The sequence below is a fragment of the Vanacampus margaritifer genome, chromosome 18, assembly GCF_051991255.1.
Source record: "Vanacampus margaritifer isolate UIUO_Vmar chromosome 18, RoL_Vmar_1.0, whole genome shotgun sequence".
NCBI classification, from domain to species: domain Eukaryota; kingdom Metazoa; phylum Chordata; class Actinopteri; order Syngnathiformes; family Syngnathidae; genus Vanacampus; species Vanacampus margaritifer.
Genome location: NC_135449.1, coordinates 14,371,578 through 14,391,827, shown reverse-complemented (window position 1 = coordinate 14,391,827; position 20,250 = coordinate 14,371,578). Strand labels below are relative to the sequence as shown.

General features: G+C 39.5%; 1 protein-coding gene and 1 pseudogene across 1 annotated transcript in view; both read left to right on the top strand.

The window, feature by feature from the left end:
* Positions 1–11,327: 11,327 nt before the first annotated feature.
* On the top strand, positions 11,328–13,287 carry LOC144037927 (uncharacterized; annotated as a pseudogene).
* Positions 13,288–19,757: 6,470 nt separating this feature from the next.
* The window catches only part of LOC144037922 (uncharacterized), a 47,604-nt gene continuing 47,111 nt past the window's right edge, over positions 19,758–20,250 (top strand). Inside the window, 1 exon segment of the mRNA XM_077549810.1 lies at positions 19,758–20,174. Coding sequence (XP_077405936.1) covers positions 20,045–20,174 — 130 coding nt within the window. The 5' untranslated portion in view covers positions 19,758–20,044.

The following is a 20,250-nucleotide window of genomic DNA, read 5'->3' as shown; positions in this document are numbered from 1 at the left end:
CACGTACGATTGCCCAGCCGTTTTGCAGCTCGTTCTACCCGGACCGTCGGCTCTCCGGTCTAGTGTCAAGGTAAGCGCTGATGATGATCATATTATGTTGCTTAACGTTGTAGTGTATTGATTGCTGTTTGCGGGGAATAAAAGGTACAATCATTCTAGCAAAGCAAGTTGTGATTATTGCTGTTTGCGGGAAATAAAATGTACAGTCATTCAAGCAAAGCAAGTTGTGAATATTGCTGTTTGCGGGGAATAAAAGGTACAATCATTCTAGCAAAGCATATCAGTCTCTGTGTATTCATTGTTGCCGCCGACCACTCACGATCCTGCATAAAAATATAAAGGTGAAGTAGTGTTTTCCACAAAACATTTTGGCGTTGTCGGCTGGTTTCCTAACTTCTCGGTAAAGAGAAGTAGATGAGTGGCTATGGTTCAATGTTTCAGAGAAAAGAGAAAAAGTCGGAAGACAAAAACAGTGAAACGAAAGAGCAAACGGGTCATACAGAAAGTATACCCGGTTGGGATGAATGTTCGCCCACGTATACAGTAAATCAGGAGCTGCGTAAAGGGGGTGGGCGTATGGAGCCGTGGATTGAAGTGCTGAAAGACGGAGGTCCTACAGCGCTAACCGCGGCTCTACAGCAAATTTCTGTAACCGGCAAAAAGCCGATAGACGATCTGCAGAGACGGTTGTGGCTAACGGCTTCTGCGTGGCGAAAACAAACGGAACAAATTAAGCAATTGGAACAACAGTTACATGAAAAGGAGGATGAGGTGATTAAGGAAAATGGTGATAAAGCGGGAGCCCAAGCACAAGTGCAAGTAATACAAGTGCAGCTGGGGAAATACCGAGACATGGCTGAGCAATCTGTTCTACATGTGACCAAAATAAATAAAGCGAGGAAAAGGAAACGTCAAACATCCATGAAAAATGTGCGCGACTTTGTAACCAGAGCTGCACTACAGGGTCGGAGGATTGATCCTTCTTCATGGGATGTTGACATTTGGAATGGTGATGAGGGGGACGACTGGCGTGATTATATCTGGGATTATGAGGAGTGTGAAACCGGAGCAAGGAGGGAGGCAGAACCAAAGGCGAGACCTGTGTTCAGACGTAGGAAATTGTTTGATGTACTGCCTGATGAGAGGCGAGTAGAGCGGGATTTGCAGGGTGTTCCCATAGTGGATGGAGAAGGGAATCTAGTTTTGGGACCACAGCCAGTGCCGCAGGTTAGCACGCTGCTAGAAGATTACACTCAGGACGGGATCGCACATCTGACTGGTAAATATAAGCAGCTGTCAGGTGATGAGCTAGATACTTGGTTGGTGCGTCTGGTGGAGATGGGTGCGTCAGAGGTTAAGTTGGTCCATATGGACGTTAAAAAGTTTGCTCGGTTGAGTACCATACCTGTCAACTTGTACGTTTTATACGTATTTTATACGTTTTTTTACCATTTCAAATCATGTACGCCGTACACCGACTTTTGTACGGGGAAAAAAAAATGCGCTGACATGCGCATGCGTAGATATACATAGAGTAAATATCGTGGAAGCAAGCATGCAGGAGCCACCTAGGAAGAAACGAAGAACTCAAGGATCGGGTCGACACCAGAAAGAATGGGAGTTACTTCAAGGTGAATATGCTGGCTGGATTAAAGCATCGTTAAGAGGCACTCAATTCTCATTCTGTGTCCCTTGCAATAAAGACGTGAAAGTTGCTGCGAGTGGATTTTACGATCTGAAGAGCCACTTTAAAACTGCCGGACACGTGGAGAATGTGAAAAAAAACAATTCACATGTCCCATTAACCAAGCACTTCGTCTCTACCGCAAATCCTGCAGCATCCCACAAAACGACAAATGCGGAAATTCTCTTCTGCCATTTTCTTGCTGAGCACAACATTGCTTTCACAGCTGCGGACCACTTCTCGGATTTGGTGAAAGTTATGTTTCCGGATTCACAGACAGCTAAGGTAATTTATTATTATTATTATTATTATTATCATTCATATCTACAATGAATCAGCATTTATGGCACCGTGTCAAAAATTTAAATTTTATATTTTAATATTATATTTTTGTAGGAGTTTGCATGTCGGAGGACCAAGGCTACGATGATTGTTAAGGAGAGCCTTGCACGTGGCTACACCCAAGACGTCATTCAGTACTGCAGAACTCACCCATTTACCCTCATGATTGATGAAAGCAATGATCGTACTACCAAAAAGCGACTTGTTGTGTTAGCTCACTTCTTTGATGGGGAGAACACAAATACCAGACTCCTCGATTTACCAGAGTTGGCATCAGGCACAGCAGCATCAATCTTTGCCGTTATTGACAACATTTTACAAGAAAATGACATTCCATGGAGTAACGTTGTGGGATTTGCAAGCGACAATTGCAACACCATGGTTGGAAAGAAAAACTCTGTCTTGTCTAGGATAAAAGAAAAAAATGGGGCTGTTTTTAGTGTTGGATGCATTTGTCATCTTGGCAATCTGTGTGTCAAAGATGGACTGAAGACATTGCCAGTAAACATAGATGACTTGCTGGTGGATATATTTTATTTTTTTTAAAAAATAGTTCCAAACGAATTGAGGATTTTAAAGAGTTTCAGGACTTTACAAATTCCGAGCAAGAAAAAATCCTAAAGCATTGTCCGACACGATGGTTGTCTCTGCAAAAAGTGGTTGAAAGAACATTCTCTCAGTACGAAGCACTCAAAAGCTACTTCGCTAGCCATGCGGATGTTGAAAGGGCAGGTAAAGTGAAAAGCATCCATGATCGACTTCAAGACCCTGTTACTCTCCTCACACTCCACTTCCTCAGCTTCATCCTGCCTCAAATAAATCAATTCAATATTGTGTTCCAAACAGAGGCATGTATGATTGGAGATTTGCTACCAGAAATGGAAAGACTCTTAAAGAAACTCTTGGTGAAATTTGTGCAAATGGAACATGTCAAATCTGCTGATAGCCTGCTGGCAGTTGATTATACAAACAGATGCCTGCAGCATGAAGATAGCACGCTTGCTGTTGGCTTGGGCACCAGGGCCCTCTTCCAAGACACCAATGAGGAGGATGAAATCAGGCAAAGCATCACACCAGCCATGCAAGCAACTTTTTTTTCCTCTGTTCGCTCCTTCTACGAGGCTGTTGTAACTAAAATGATACAAAAATTTCCATTTGAAAATACAATACTGAGTGACTTGGTGGTGTTGGACCCAAGAAAGAGAGAGATGTTGGATTACACAAGTATTGTTAAGCTTGCAAACAGGTTTACACCAGACTTTGATCAGGAACAATTAAAAGATGAATGGGAAGACTATCAACTAATACCTGATGATCTTCTCCCTCAGAAAAGTCAGGATGGACAACCAATTCGTCCAGAGACATTTTGGCCTCATGTGTTCAAAATGAAAACTGGTTTGGGGCTGGATCGCTTTCCACTGATGAGAAAGATGTATCTAATTTTACTCAGCCTTCCTCACAGTAATGCTGATAGCGAGCGGGTTTTCAGTCATGTGAGGAAAATTCATACAGAGTACAGAAAGACAATGGGAACAGACACTCTTACTTCTTTATTACAGATGAAATTGAACTGTGACAACTGTTGCTCACAAGTGAGACCCTCATTAGAGCAGATAAAGTCTGCTAAATCATGCACATTGGCTTACAATAGGAAGCACTGAAGGCACAGTTTATTGCATTGTAAACTTTTTAAATTGAATAAAAGACTTTGTATGCAAATGACCTTTGTTATTTCTATTACACTGTCTGGTTACCGCGAGTAAACATGCGTCGTACGGTGTTTGTAAGGTTTTTTTGGGGTTTGTAAGGGGAATCATAATCATTTATAAGGGCAGTTATCGGCAGAGGTTGACAGGTATGGAGTACTGATGCGGGAATTAATGTTGTGGTACGCGTTGGTGTTACTGAGGGAGGGGGAAGTGATTTATTGGAAACGTATGTTATGGCTATGTTGGGACAGCGGGGCCTTACGTGAGTGACTGGCCGGCTAAGACAAAACAATGTCACACGCTGTTCATGAGCTTCAGGAACCTGACGGTTCCTTGTGTTCAACATTCTTACGATTGTAATGTAATTTAAGAAAAAATTGCAATGTAATCTTGGGGATTTAAAGGGGAAATAAGACAATGTGTGATCACATGCATATTATGTAACACGATTTATAGTTAGCGCTGTGTGTATTTGATGTTTAGACAAAAATGTCTGATGTTATCTTTTTAATTTTCCAGAAGTCAAAACATAGGACAAAGATGTCCAAACTACGGCCCGGGGGCCATTTGCCACCCACCATAAATTTTTTGGGCGGCCCATGGCATGCGCATGGGTGGAAATTACATGGGAATGAGGTATGGGGTGCAGAACTATGGAGAGACATTTGGGACAAAGTGCAGGGTGTGAAAATTACGGTGTCACATGTAGTTGCACACACTAAAAATACAGATTCTGAAGCACTACACAATCAAGCGGTAGACCAGTTAGTAAAAGCAATGATAGTGCAGAGGGAATCCACGGTTGGCCTAGCAAGATAGGTACATCAGAAAAGCAGATATTGGGGTATACAGGGGACCCGACAGTGGGCCCTGGATCGAGGCATTGATCTAAAAATAGATGATGTGAAAATAGCGGTTGAAAATTGTGAAAAATGCCAAAACAGGTCAAAACAAACGGAGAACATTTGACCGACAAAGCTGGAGCTAAAGTATGGGTAAAACAAGCGACGGGACCTCCCAAAGCAGGATATATTATAGCGCAGGGGAATGATCACTCTGTGGCCGTAATGTATCCTGGAGACGAAAAGTGGGTGGTTGTTCCAGTCAACAAATGTTATTTACGAGAAAACTAATTCTAGCATGTAGTTGTCTATGTATATGTGTACAGGTATGACTTCTCCTCGATTGGGGATCCAAGTACAACGTGATGATGTATGCTGGCCGAAGTCATGGAGGTGCCGGATGATGGGGCATCGGAGGCCTTGCAGGTGGTGTGCTCCTGATGGGGATGATCGTCCTTTGCTGGGAGCCGATTCAGACGGCCTCCATTGGTCGAAAGCTGGAGCACGTGTGGTGGTTTCGGTGGCAGTGGAGAAACGCCGCTGACAACCGCACCCAGGACGACTTTACTTGTTAAGCGCTGATGATGATCATATTATGCTGCTTGACGTTGTAGTGTATTGATTGCTGTTTGCGGGGAATAAAAGGTACAGTCATTCTAGCAAAGCAAGTTGTGAATATTGCTGTTTGCTGGGAATAAAAGGTACAATCATTCTAGCAAAGCAAGTTGTGATTATTGCTGTTTGCGGGGAATAAAAGGTAGTCATTCTAGCAAAGCAAGTTGTGAATATTGCTGTTTGCGGGGAATAAAAGGTACAATCATTCGAGCAAAGCAAGTTGTGAATATTGCTGTTTGCGGGGAATAAAAGGTACAATCATTCGAGCAAAGCACAGGTGTCGCTTACTGTTTGCGGGGAATAAAACGTACGATTATTCTAGCACAGTATAAAAAAATGTTGATTGCTGTTTGCGGGGAATAAAAGACACAGTTACTCTAGCAAAGCATATCAGTCTCTGTGTATTCATTGTTGCCGCGGACCACTCACGATCCTGCATAAAAATATAAAGGTGAAGTAGTGTTTTCCACAAAACATCATTTTACCGGACGGTGTCATCATTTCTTCTTCTTGGCCATGCGTGTTCTTCTGTTCAGTGTTGAAAAGATGACGTTAAGCGATTCATTCTTGGTGTCTGTACACTTAAGCAACCTCTAGTCCTAGGAAAAACTGCAAATGTTTCACTCTGGTTTTGGGAATATAAACTATAAACCCTCAATTTCATTTGCTGTCATTTTTACTGTAATCGTTCACTAATCAAAGAAATGACAGGTCGCTAATCAATGCCAGGGCACGTGGAAACAAGTATTCACAGTCACGGCAAATCAGAGTCTTCATTTTTTTGCAATGTGGAAACACCTACGCAAGCGCCAGGAGAATATGTTACAGCCGGACCCGGGGGCTGGAGCTTCTTGATAGTGATAGTTTTATAGTGATCGTTTTTCTGCAGTGAATTATGAGCTTGTATTTCTAAATAGATTAACTCTTTGACTGCCAGACGTTTTCAGAAAAGGGACGGTGTGGGTGCCAGCTGATTTAAGCATTTTGACTGATCTTTCAAGGTCCACAGAAAATTTTGTGTTTGGACTATGGAAACACACATACTACCAAATGAAAGATTGAACTCTCATCTTTCATCAGAAAAAAAAGTTGTTTGTTTGTTTCTACCTTATTCCGTTTTTCAGTAATCAACAATAGAAAATGGTTAGTTTCACCCAAATGCTCTGTTTTGAAACAAAATACGGAGAAATCAAGCTTTTTGTGAAACGATATTATTTCATGCACTCTAGTGAATTTGACACCTTTTTTTTCCATGAATGATGCCACAAACACCTAAACAGTGCTTTATTTCTGTAAAACACTACCACCAACAATGAAAAAGTGTTTTTTGATAGCAAAATACGTTTATTTACATTCAACAGTGTAACAATTTGACAAAACAATTTGGCAAACTATTTACAAATGTGTGCAACTGTGGTACTATTTACAATTTTGTGAATGTTTCAAATACAGTTTTTCTTTTTGTGTAACACTCCCCTGCGTGCAAGGAGACGCAGCAGGATTTGCACAACAGATTAGTTTCACTGCGATTGCCCCTTCGCGTGCAGACGCTACACTTTCTTGCCGGCCTTTTTTTCCGGGGAATAGTAAGTATATACTACAGTGTGTGTTTGGCCATGTTGCCATCAAGTGTACTATCAGGATCATGATATGGTGGCATTACGGTGGTGTTATGTCTGGCTTCCTCATGTCCTTCAGTTCCTATACCGGGTGGTGGTAAGAGATGTTCTGATCCATCTTATCCACTCCATTGATGGTGGCATCGTAGTCCAAAACCAGTCTCTTCTCCGTGATCAGACTGTACCCACTCCTCCGATGAATATGCATTGGACTCGGGGTACTCTTCATCGTCCGATTGAACGTCCGCCTGTGCAGAAGTGCTCGGATGTGCTCCGCTTTTTCCGGCGTTAGCATCGCTAGCCGGTGAGGCTTTACAACGTGATCATAGCCGCCGCGTCAACGCTTCCAACTTCGGCGTCAACCTCGGAGTCACCATCATCATCATCGTCGTCATCAATGTGCTCTTTAGCATGGTCGATGCTTTTCGTCTTTGAAAAAAATGCTCAAGCGTGAGCTGCTTGCAACCGGTCGCCATTTTCGCTTCCTCAGCTATTCTCCCCTCAACACTCTAGCTCCGCCTCACGTCTTCTACTGACGCCTACCAAAGAGATTCATCTCTGCCATCTAGTGCCCAAAAATAGTCATTATACTAACTAGATCTGCTTGATACTTTCAGCACAGCTGGCCAAGGCTTTCCTCCACCCGTTTCCAAAAGAAAAGAAAAAAAAAACATAGTGAACGTCTTTTAACGTCTTTGGCAGCCCTCCGTAGGATTTTACTAAACGTTATTAAAGGTTTTTGGCAGTCAAAGAGTTAAATTGAAATTGATGATTGTCCTAGGGTACATTAAACTGGCTTTAGCGTTGAGTATATTCTTCATATAATTTAGGAACAGTGTTGTTGGTTTTGTACATTTTTTTCCAGTTTTTCGAGAAGGGAACCCTCAGAAACTATGGGAAAGGCGCCAAGCCAGGACAGGTCACAGCGACACAACGGCCGAGCTCAAGTGACCCATCTAATCATTAAGAGGCCTAATATCCATCCATCCATCCATTTTCTGTACCGCTTAGTCCTCACAAGGGTCGCGGGGAGCGCTGGAGCCTATCCCAGCTGGCTTCGGGCAGTAGGCGGGTGTTTTGTGGAAAACACTACTTCACCTTTATATTTTTATGCAGGATCGTGAGTGGTCGGCGGGAGCAATGAATACACAGAGACTTGATATGCTTTGCTAGAATAACCGTGTCTTTTATTCCCCGCAAACAGCAATCAACATTTATTCTGTGCTAGGATAATCATACGTTTTATCCCCCGCAAACAGTAATCAACACCTGCGCTGTGCTAGAATGATTATACCTTTCATTCCCCGCAAACAGCAATAATCACAACTTGCTTTGCTAGAATTATTGTACCTTTTATTCCCTGCAAACAGCAATCAATACACTACAACGTTAAGCAGCATAATATGATGATCATCAGCGCTTACCTTGACACTAGACCGGAGAGCCTACGGTCCGGGTAGAACGAGCTGCAAAACGGCTGGGCAATCGTACATGTTCCGCAGCTGACTCTGTCGGGGCCGCGTGCCGCTCCGTCTTTTATTCATTAGCGTGGGAAACCGGGCTAGCAAAGCCCTTTCTCAGACACTTTCGAAACCATGTTTTGCAAAGCAGGGAAGGCTGTAGTATAAACAAGGAAGCGTTCCCAGGCTGATCCCGCCCTTTATTTACAAATTGTTGGGCACCTGGATTTGTACAACAGTTCAGGAGAACAGCATATCCTTATAGAAGAGGTTTCATGAGGACATATCAAACCATGTTTTTTTTCCCTTCAGCGGGGTACACCCTGAACTGGTTGCCAGCCAATCGCAGGGCACACAGAGACGAACAAGCTTCCACACTCACAATCACACCTATGGACAAATTTGAGTGTTCAATTAACCCTTCATGCATGTTTTTTGGAATGTGGGAGTTCACCATTACTGTTTATAATGGTTGCTGAAATGTTATCTATCTTATTAAGAACCAGTAGGATTAGAGGGCTGAAGGTAATGGAGCAGAAAATTGTGATAAATCAATTAGCAGGTGATGCAACTTAATTTTTGGAGTATGTGGATCAAGTTCCACTGGCTCTACAAGCTATTGATGTTTTCTCAAAGGCTTCTGGTTTACAACTCGAAAAAATGGGAGATTTTGCCATTACATGGTTGTCAATTGCAATCTGTGTGGGGTATAGAGATAAAAAAAAAGAAAGTCAAATACTTGGGGGTTGCTATCTCTGATGACAAAATGATGTCAGAAAAAAATTTATATCCGAGAAACTGGACACATGTCAATCTGTTTGAAACAGATGGCTGCAAAGGGATGTTTCTATTTTTAGAAGGGTTTTATTGACAAAAATGGAGAGCCTGTCATCTCCCCTGCATTTTCTTTACCAATTTCCACAAAAATTATTAAGATGATCAATACTACGTATACATTTTAGATTTATATGGAGAAACAGATACCAGTATATAAGGAAAAATGACATGGGTAGGGGAATGAAGAAGGTGGCATAAACGCCATTAATTTTGATGTTTTGAACGGAGTCTTGAAGTTAAAATGGCTGGAATCTTTGAATGTAGATCACTACCGGTTAAACTTTCTGATTTTCATCAACAAGTACTTCTCTATGGGAAATTATTTTACTGCCAGAATTTTACTCCACACAATACCCCGATCTGGAATAATAGATACATATTGCACAACAGGACATCTGTTTTTATTGAATGGAATTCAAAAGGGCTGTAGCGCACTTGTTAGACAAAAATGGGAACCTGTTGCGACGTGAAGACTTTTGTCAAAAATACCAAATACAATGTTGTCTAATATACAAACATAACAAATGCAATTCCGATCTCTTTAAGAATGATGGCGAAAGAAGATGTTCGGAATTCTGGAGTCTCTGGAGCATTGGAGGACTGGATTTTTGTGGTTATAAATGTAATAACAAGGTTATCAGGAAAGTGCTGTTAGATGAATATTATTGTAATCCCATTAAGAGGTCATATATTGTGAAACAATTTGATATTGACAAGATTAAAAACATAAGAAATAATTATATATAATTTCCAGTACCTCCCAAAGCAAAAGAGGTCCCATTCAAAATGTTGAACAAAATGTACCTGACTAATGAGTTTTTAAGACTGAGGTTTGATTTTGATGTAAATAATTGTGTGTTCTGTGATGTGGATGTAAAACACCTGAACCGTATTTTCTTTCACTCCAATGTAGTACAATTCCTTTTGGACTAATTTAAGGAGTTGGTTGCAATCAAAAAATATTGATTTCCCCCTGACAGAAGAGTCGATTTTGTTTGCTGTGTTTCAAGAAGATAAAAAAGTAGAATTTGTTTTGAATGTTTTGTTGCTTTAGATTTTTTTTTATTCACAAGTGCAGATATTTAAAAACAAAACTTTGCCTACTCAACTGGAAATATGACTTTCTACTATTTTGTAAATCTTTAAAATTGGTTATGGATAGAAAAGCCCTTAATTTAGTTTCTTTATTGGATATAATTGATTTGTTATAGATAGTCCTCTTACAAATATAATTTCTGTTGTTTTTAATTTTTATTTTAGTGTTTTTTTTTGTTTACCTTTTTATTTTCTACATTCAATTGTATTGTTAGAATACTTATGCTCAGTCTATGTCTAGCAATTTGTCATTTGATGATACGAGTGCCTTGTGTTTGTTTGTGTATAATTGTTCAATAAAAAAAACACTGAACTGGGTTGATATTGACCACAATGCATTGCGAGTATGAAAAACACATGGCGTGAGAATCAAATTAATATATATACTATGGAAATAATTAATGCGTTTTAGTTGAAAAAGTTTGCAACAAAGGAACTCAAGAACAGTTTCAAAACATTTTCATTCACAATAAATAATCGAAGCTTTATGCGCTGGTGCGTCGTAAAAGTTACGGGTCACATTCCACGCCCGGTAGGTGGCGGCAATGCGCCTTTGCGTTGGTTTGCCAAACGCCAAACAAACTCCAGTAGAAGATCACCCGGAGCATGGCGTTACATGGGTAAAGTTGAACGTTGCAAGCAACGTTCAACTTTACGTTCGTTTTTCAATCGACCAATGATTGAAAAACGAATTGTTGCCGATAGTACTAAACGGGCTCGACACAGTACGCACATGACTACTGCACAAAGACGGAGCCCATCAAACGTTTGTGTTCGGGTTAACTCGTCTAGTTGCGCTTTGAAGCTTCTCTGCCTAGCTTAATTTAGCATCGCTAGCCGGTAAAGCTTTATGACGTCGTCATAGCCGCCGCGTCAACGCTTCCAACTTCGGCGTCAACCTCGGAGTCACCATCATCATCATCGATTATGATCATCGTCGTCATCAATGTGCTCTTTAGCGTTGGTCAGCCAATGAGTGAAAAACGAATTGTTGCCAATAGTACTGAACGGGCTCGACACAGTACTCGTTGCGCTTTGAAGCTTCTCTGCCTAGCTTAATTTAGCTCGCTAGCCGCTAACCAAGACACGCGTTTGGTAGAAAGTGTTGAGATTCTCCTGTGAAAATGTGCGCAAGAAGGACAGCAAAGTACGCGGAGGAACTATGTGGAACAGAAGAGGAAAACGAGCGTTGTCGTCAACTAGTGGACGCAGTCAGACTTTGCCAGCAGCCACGTGTTGTGTCACACAGAGCAGGTTTGCACACTTTTTACTTTCCCTTGCTTAGCATTTAGTAAATGCTGTTTACTAGTGATGGAGAAACCGAAGTTAAACTTCCTGCATTCACGAAAGGCCGCTGTCAGTTAGCAGCTAGAGACGTGGAGGAAACTCGGAAAATAACACATTTAAGAATCTATGTAACACGGGTGATTGGAAATATATGCCAAAAGTATAACATCTTAAATGGAACTATTCCTGTAAGGATGATTGTACCATGTAAAGGAGAAGAGGTCACATTGTTGGATAAGGTTGTGTTTGATTTCTTGTGTCTTGCAGACATCAGTGAATATGTTTGTCCTGAGCAGCAGGAGCCAGAGCATCTTCACATTAAAAAAGAAGAGGATGATGAAGAGGCCCCCCACTTTAAAGAGGAAGAAGAGCAGCAACAGTCTCCTTTCATCAAAAAAGAGGAGGAGCCAGAGCACCCTTGCATGAAAGGAGAGAGAGAAGACCCTCCCGACATCAAAGCAAGAGGAGAAGGATGTCTATATGTTGCCATAGACTTGTGTCTCCTTGAAGAGTGAAAATGGTGCAAGTGAGGTGATCAGAGGGACGGAGCCTCCAAGCAGCTGCTCATGTCAAAAAATGACAACTGAAGGTGATGGAGACCACTGTGGAGGATCACAAGCAGACGGCCTCCTAGCTCCACTATCAGATAGTGACGACGCTATGTCACACACTCTTCTCGATGATGAGTCTGAAGGTGATATGACATGTCAGGCTCACAACAAGCGCTGGAAATGCTTTCGGTGTAGGAAAACTTATGCTCATGAAATAGGTTTGAAAGAACACATGAGAATTCACACTGGTGAGAAACCTTTTGCCTGCTCAGTTTGTGGTCAAAGCTTCTCTCAAAAGGGAGACTTAAAAAGGCACACAAGAACCCACACTGGAGAGAAACCTTTTGCCTGCTCAGTTTGTGGTCAAAGATTCTCTGAGAAGGGAAACTTAAAAATGCACTCAAGAATCCACACTGGTGAGAAGCCTTTTGCTTGCTCAGTTTGTGGTCAAATATTCTCTCTGAAGGGAATCTTAAAAAAGCACACAAGAACACACACTGGTGAGAAACCTTTTGCCTGCTCAGTTTGTGGTCAAAGATTCTCTGAGAAGGGAAACTTAAAAAAGCACACAAAAACCCACACTGGAGAAAAACCTTTTGCCTGCTCAGTTTGTGGGCAAAGATTCGCTCAGAAGGGAAGCTTAAAAATGCACACAAGAACCCATACTGGTGAAAAACCTTTTCCCTGCTCAGTTTGTGGTCAAAGATTCTCTGAGAAGGGAAGCTTAAAGATGCACTCAAGAACCCATACTGTTGAGAAACCTTTTGCCTGCTCAGTTTGTGGCCGAAGATTCTCTCACAAGTTTCAGGTCAAGAGACACGCGGAGGAACTATGTAGAACAGAAGAGGAAAACGAGCGTTGTCGTCAACGAGTGGACGCAGTCAGACTTTGCCAGCATAAAAGAGGTTTGAAAGAACACATGAGAATTCACACTGGTGAGAAACCTTTTGCCTGCTCAGTTTGTGGTCAAAGCTTCTCTCAGAAAGGAAACTTAAAAAAACACACAAGAACCCACACTGGTGAGAAACCTTTTGCCTGCTCAGTTTGTGGTCAAAGCTTCTCTCAGAAGGGAAACTTAAAAAAAACACAAGAACCCACACTGGTGAGAAACCTTTTGCCTGCTCAGTTTGTGGTCAAAGATTCTCTGAGAAGGGAAACTTAAAAAAACACACAAGAACCCACACTGGTGAGAAACCTTTTGCCTGCTCAGCTTGTGGTCAAAGATTCTCTGAGAAGGGAAGCTTAAAAAAGCACACAATAACCCACACTGGAGAGAAACCTTTTGCCTGCTCAGTTTGTGGTAAAAAAAATTCTCAGAAGGGAAGCTTAAAAAAGCACACAATAACCCATACTGGTGAGAAACCTTTTGCCTGCACAGTTTGTGGTAAAAAAATCTCTCGGAAGGATGACTTAAAAAAGCACACAATAACCCACACAGGTGAGAAACCTTTTGCCTGCACAGTTTGTGGCCGAAGATTCGCTCACAAGTTTCAGATCAAGAGACACAAGTGCCTGGTGAAAAACGCAGGAATCAGGAAGCTTGCACTGAAAATGTAATTGTTTTGTACATTTAACAGTAAATGTAAAAGTATTTACTAAGGTAAATATTTACAAAAACTTACATTATTTTATTTTTTTCTGGCATGATTTTTTTTGTATCATCTTGTAGTCTTTGTATAATCTAAAAGCCTCCTATGGGCAAGTGCTGAGAATTAGCGCTGGTGCAAATTTTTTTTAAAGTAATGCATGCACTTAATGCTATGATGGCCATAATAAGTGATTGATTAGATGGACTTTGAAGAAATTGATGTTTCATGGGAAGGTTAAATGTGATTCTCAATGAAAGACAAATCAGCCTTTTTTGTCAATGAACTGGGTTAGATATGTTGACTTCCAAGCTATTCAGTGTTCAAAGTCCCTTTTATGTTATTTTTATTGTCAATGTTTTGTTATGATAATCATTCTATAATTTTCTATGTGATTCATTGCTGTATGCCTTATATCTAACTACGTTCTGCTTCCTCTGTTTCAGAATTGATAATTTGTAGTTTTTAGTTATTAATCATGCACAAATTATAATAACCTACTGTACATCAGGATTTTATTTCTCAAATGTTTTTATTACTCTTTAGGCATGAGACGTGGAGGAAACTCGGAAAATAGCACATTTAAGAATCTATGTAACACGGGTGATTGGAAATATATGCCAAAAGTATAACATCTTAAATGGAACTATTCCTGTAAGAATGATTGTACCATGTAAAGGAGAAGAGGTCACATTGTTGGATAAGGTTGTCACTGTGTGCTGTGCCCTGGCAAATCACTGTCCAACTGTCGTGTAGATTCAGAGATGACCCAAGATGTACGGTGTTTTGATTTTTATTATTTGTGCGCAACCTAAACTAGACTTGTATGTGCAGCTCTATCCTACCCGCAAAAGGAGCCTCCCTTGAATACCTTGATTTTCCCGCTGCGTTTTCATGTTATTTTGTGTCTCTACGGCAAAAACGCCACAGTTTGTGCCTACACACATAGTGTAAATACAAGTAAATAAGTCCGTGCTTATGGCGTGTAACCCACCGGAAATACTCAAGCCGTTGTCAGCAAAGAACCACACTTCTGGAGCGAGGAGGAAACGGACTACTTTATTTAGCGTGGTGAGTATAGTAAATTAAAAGTGAAAATGACGTTATTTACCGAATTATGTTGTCCGGGTGTCGTGGTTCGAACAAGATATTCCAATTGAGCACAAATGAGCATGTAAACAGGAGTAACTCTTTCTGCCACGCATGTGAACGTTTTATCTCGATTGTTTCAGAAACTGGAATTCTGACCTTAACCCGAATATTGACTGCATGTAAATGTTGTTAGTATGCTCTGAGGGTTTTGGTTAGGGTTAGGCTGGTAATGCCGATAGCAGCCTATCTTCGGTGGCAAAACAAAATACAATAAAATTGTCAAATACCACATAAAAAAAGGAAAACCTTTATACAAAAGAAATACATTTGAAAACATTTGAATATGATGAACACAAGAAATTTGATCCAAAAAATAGTGTTGATCCAGATAATAGAAATAATTATGACTCTAATAATGATCAATTTAACTCATTCACTGCCATCGACGGCTATAGACGTAAAAAAATAATTTGAACTATTTCTATTTGTTTAGAATTGTTCTACTTTTGTTAACAAGAGTATGAAAACCTGTATATATTTTTTATTGTACATTTAGAACAGATATAACATTTGTGATTAATTGTGAGTTAACTAGTGAAGTCATGCGATCAATTACGAATAAAAATTTTAATCGCTTGACTGCCCGAATTTTTTATAATCTTTAAGTCGTGTCAGGCGGTTAAAATTTGCAGTTGTAATTAATCGCATGACTTCAATAGTCACGATTAATCACACATTTTATATCTGTATTTCTAAAAACAAATTTCTAGGTTTTCCTACTCTTGTTAAGAAAAGTGGAAAAAAATGTTAAACTAATAGAAATAGTTCAAATTAATTTTTGACGTTTATAGCTGTCAAAGGCAGTGAATGAGTTAATATAAACATGGAACATGATCATACATTTTCAATTATACACTTTAATAGCAGAAGTCTCTATAAAATTTCACTGAAATTAAGGAATACTTGAATAAAATGAACAAGTCATAGCCATATCAGAGGCTTGGGAAAATAAGTGACATAGAAATCGAAGGGTTTGAATTGTTTACAATAGGGCTGTGCAATTGATTGAAATTCAATTAAGATTTTTATTATTACCCTTCATGATTACAAAATTGGCATAATCGTACAAAAATGATTATTAATACATGGTCTGAAACGAGTCCTCGTCATTTCTGCCTCGGATACCCGCTGAGATAGTCGTAGTCAAGCTAACGGCAGTATGCATGACAGTACACGGGGCTAACGCTGTGAGAAACCCAATTTAAAAAATAAACCTTAATTTACCGAGTAGCATATGTGGATCAATGCATTGTAGTGCTTTTATTTTGGAAGTGTGTCGTTGCGGTGTAAGGACTGACGACATGCTCGTGTATTCAGAGTTTGTGAACAATGGCAATATAAATGCCCCAAACTAGGGTTGAACGACTATGGAAAATAATCTAATTGCGACCCCTACCCCCCCCCCCCCCCAAAAAATGCGAATGCGATATCATATGCGGTTTTTCTCCCCTTCAAAATCCTTTTCAATGATTTTTTTACCCAACAAAGTTAATTATAATAAACATGATCAAATCTATTATAAAATACTGGATTTTAAGATGAAGGCAAATGAAGCCTTAATATCACATTTTTTTCTTCTACAATTGCAGTTAGTTACAATTTACCACTTCAACATATCCAACTTTTCATGTTGCATGAAACATGACTTGTAAACTCTGCACTTTTTAAACACTGCATTTATCAATGAATAAATTCAATACCTGTATACATATTTAAAAAATAAAACTTAGCGATCTCCAGTCAGTAAACTCACACATACTAAAGTGTAGGCAAAGTAAAATTATACCTGCTTATATGACATTACATTTTCCAATTTAATTTAAAACCCCACTAGCATTTTATAGCAATCCTTGTGGTGACAATAGCATGCATGTTAGAGGCAGTTACTCTCCCTGCCCGTAATGCATACTCCTCTCAACTCATCTTGCTCATGTTACCGGACGGTGTCAGCATTTCTTCTTCTTGGCCATGCGTGTTCTTCTGTTCAGTGTTGAAAAGATGACGTCAAGCGCTTCATTCTTGGTGTCTGTACACTTAAGCAACCTGTAGATGGCACTGTTGTTCTCTTAGTGCTCGGAAAAACTGCAAATGTTTCACTCTGGTTTTAGGAAGATTAACTATAAACCCTCAATTTCATTTGCTGTCATTTTTACTGCAATCGTTCACTAATCAAAGAAATGACAGGTCGCTAATCAATGCCAGGGCACGTGGAAACATGTATTCACAGTCACGACAAATCAGAGTGTTCATTTTTTATGCAATGTGGAAACACCTACGGAAGCGCCAGGAGAACATGTTACAGCCGGACCCGGGGGCTGGAGCTTCTTGATAGTGATAGTTATTCTGCAGTGAATTATGAGCTTGTATTTCCAAATAGATTCAATTGAAATAGATGATTGTCCTAGGGTACATTAAACTGGCTTTAGCGTTGAGTATATTCTTCATATAATTTAGGAACAGTTTTGTTGGTTTTGTACTTTCTTTTTCCTGTTTTTCGAGAAGGCACACCTTAGAAACTATGGGAAAGGCGCCAAGCCAGGACAGGTCACAGCGACACAACGGCCTAGCTCAAGTCACCCATCTAATCATTAAAATGCCTAATATAACAAGCTCGACTTAGGTTTATCTGTAATAATTAGTGAAAGACAATCTGTTTTTTTAAAAGGCAAGTCAAATCACACTAACATTAAACTTGTATGGGATTTGCTTCATTATAGTCAAATAGTTGATGAAAGAGGATTTATTTTGTTTTTAGATTTGTATATCTTTAGACTCAGTGGAGCACCCTTTTATTACCCCCCCCCCCCCCCCCAACTTCAGGTTATTTGGGTTTTGAGAATAAATGTATAGACATTATTGGAATGCTTTATAAATGGATTAGCAGTTCAGTAGCCTTAGGTCATGGCACTTCCCCCAGGTTTGACATTGAGATGAATTCGACAGGGTTATGGGAGTTCACCATTACTGTTTATAATGGTTGCTGAAATGTTATCTATTTTATTAAGAACCAGTAGGATTAGAGGGCTGAAGGTAATGGAGCAGAAAATTGTGATAAGTCATTTAGCAGATGATGCAACTTAATTTTTGGAGGATGTGGATCAAGTTCCACTGGCTCTACAAGCTATTGATGTTTTCTCAAAGGCTTCTGGTTTACAACTCGAAAAAATGGGAGATTTTGCCATTACATGGTTGTCAATTGCAATCTGTGTGGGGTATAGAGATAAAAAAAAAGAAAGTCAAATACTTGGGGGTTGCTATCTCTGATGACAAAATGATGTCAGAAAAAAATTAATATCTGTGAAACTGGACACATCAATCTGTTTTAAACAGATGGCTGCAAAGGGATGTTTCTATTTTTAAAAGGGTTTTATTGACAAAAATGGAGAGCTTGTCAAGAGTCATCTACCCTGCATTTTCTTTACCAATTTCCACTAAAATTATTAAGATGATCAATACTATACATTTTAGATTCATATGGAGAAACAGATACCAGTATATAAGGAAAAATAACATGGGTAGGGGAATGAAGAAGGTGGCATAAACGCCATAAATTTTGATATTTTGAACGTAGTCTTGAAGTTAAAATGGCTGGAATCTTTGAATGTAGATCACTACCGGTTAAACTTTCTGATTTTCATCAACAAGTACTTCTCTATGGGAAATTATTTTACTGCCATAATTTTACTCCACACAATACCCCAATCTGGAATAATCGATACATATTGCACAACAGGAAATCCGTTTTTAGGGTAGAATGGAATTCAAAAGGGCTGTAGCGCACTTGTTAGACAAAAATGGGAACCTGACTTTTGTCAAAAATACCAAATACAATGTTGTTTAATATACAAAGATAACAAATGCAATTCCGATCTCTTTAAGAATGATGGCGAAAAAAGATGTTCGGAATTCTGGAGTCTCTGGAGCATTGGAGGACTGGATTTTTGTGGTTATAAATGTAATAACAAGGTTATCAGGAAAGTGCTGTTAGATGAATATTATTGTAATCCCATTAAGAGGTCATATATTGTGAAACAATTTGATATTGACAAGATTAAAAACATAAGAAATAATTATATATAATTTCCAGTACCTCCCAAAGCAAAAGAGGTCCCATTCAAAATGTTGAACAAAATGTACCTGACTAATGAGTTTTTAAGACTGAGGTTTGATTTTGATGTAAATAATTGTGTGTTCTGTGATGTGGATGTAAAACACCTGAACCATATTTTCTTTCACTCCAATGTAGTACAATTCCTTTTGGACTAATTTAAGGAGTTGGTTGCAATCAAAAAATATTGATTTCCCCCTGACAGAAGAGTCGATTTTGTTTGCTGTGTTTCAAGAAGATAAAAAAGTAGAATTTGTTTTGAATGTTTTGTTGCTTTAGATTTTTTTTTATTCACAAGTGCAGATATTTAAAAACAAAACTTTGCCTACTCAACTGGAAATATGACTTTCTACTATTTTGTAAATCTTTAAAATTGGTTATGGATAGAAAAGCCCTTAATTTAGTTTCTTTATTGGATATAATTGATTTGTTATAGATAGTCCTCTTACAAATATAATTTCTGTTGTTTTTAATTTTTATTTTAGTGTTTTTTTTGTTTACCTTTTTATTTTCTACATTCAATTGTATTGTTAGAATACTTATGCTCAGTCTATGTCTAGCAATTTGTCATTTGATGATACGAGTGCCTTGTGTTTGTTTGTGTATAATTGTTCAATAAAAAAAACACTGAACTGGGTTGATATTGACCACAATGCATTGCGAGTATGAAAAACACATGGCGTGAGAATCAAATTAATATATACTATGGAAATAATTAATGCATTTTATTTGAAAACATTTGCAACAAAGGAATTCAAGAACAGTTTAAAAACATTTTCATTCACAATAAATAATCGAAGCTTTATGCGCTGGTGCGTCGTAAAACTTAAGGGTCACACTCCACGCCCGGTAGGTGGCGGCAATGCACCTTTGCGTTGGTTTGCCAAACGCCAAACAAACTCCAGTAGAAGATCACCTGGAGCATGGCGTTACATGGGTAAAGTTGAACGTTGATTGTAATCGGCCAATGATTGAAAAACGAATTGTTGCCGATAGTACTGAACGGGCTCGACACAGTACTTCACGTTCACAAACGTTTGTGTTCGGGTTAACTCGTCTCGTTGCGCGTTGAAGCTTCTCTGCCTAGCTTAATTTAGCTCGCTAGCCGCTAACCAAGACACGCGTTTGGTAGAAAGTGTTGAGATTCTCCTGTGAAAATGTGCGCAAGAAGGACAGCAAAGTACGCGGAGGAACTATGTGGAACAGAAGAGGAAAACGAGCGTTGTGGTCAACTAGTGGACGCAGTCAGACTTTGCCAGCAGCCACATGTTTTGTTACACAGAGCAGGTTTGCACACTTTTTACTTTCACTTGCTTAGCATTTAGCAAATGCCGTTTATTAGTGATGGAGAAACCGAAGTTAA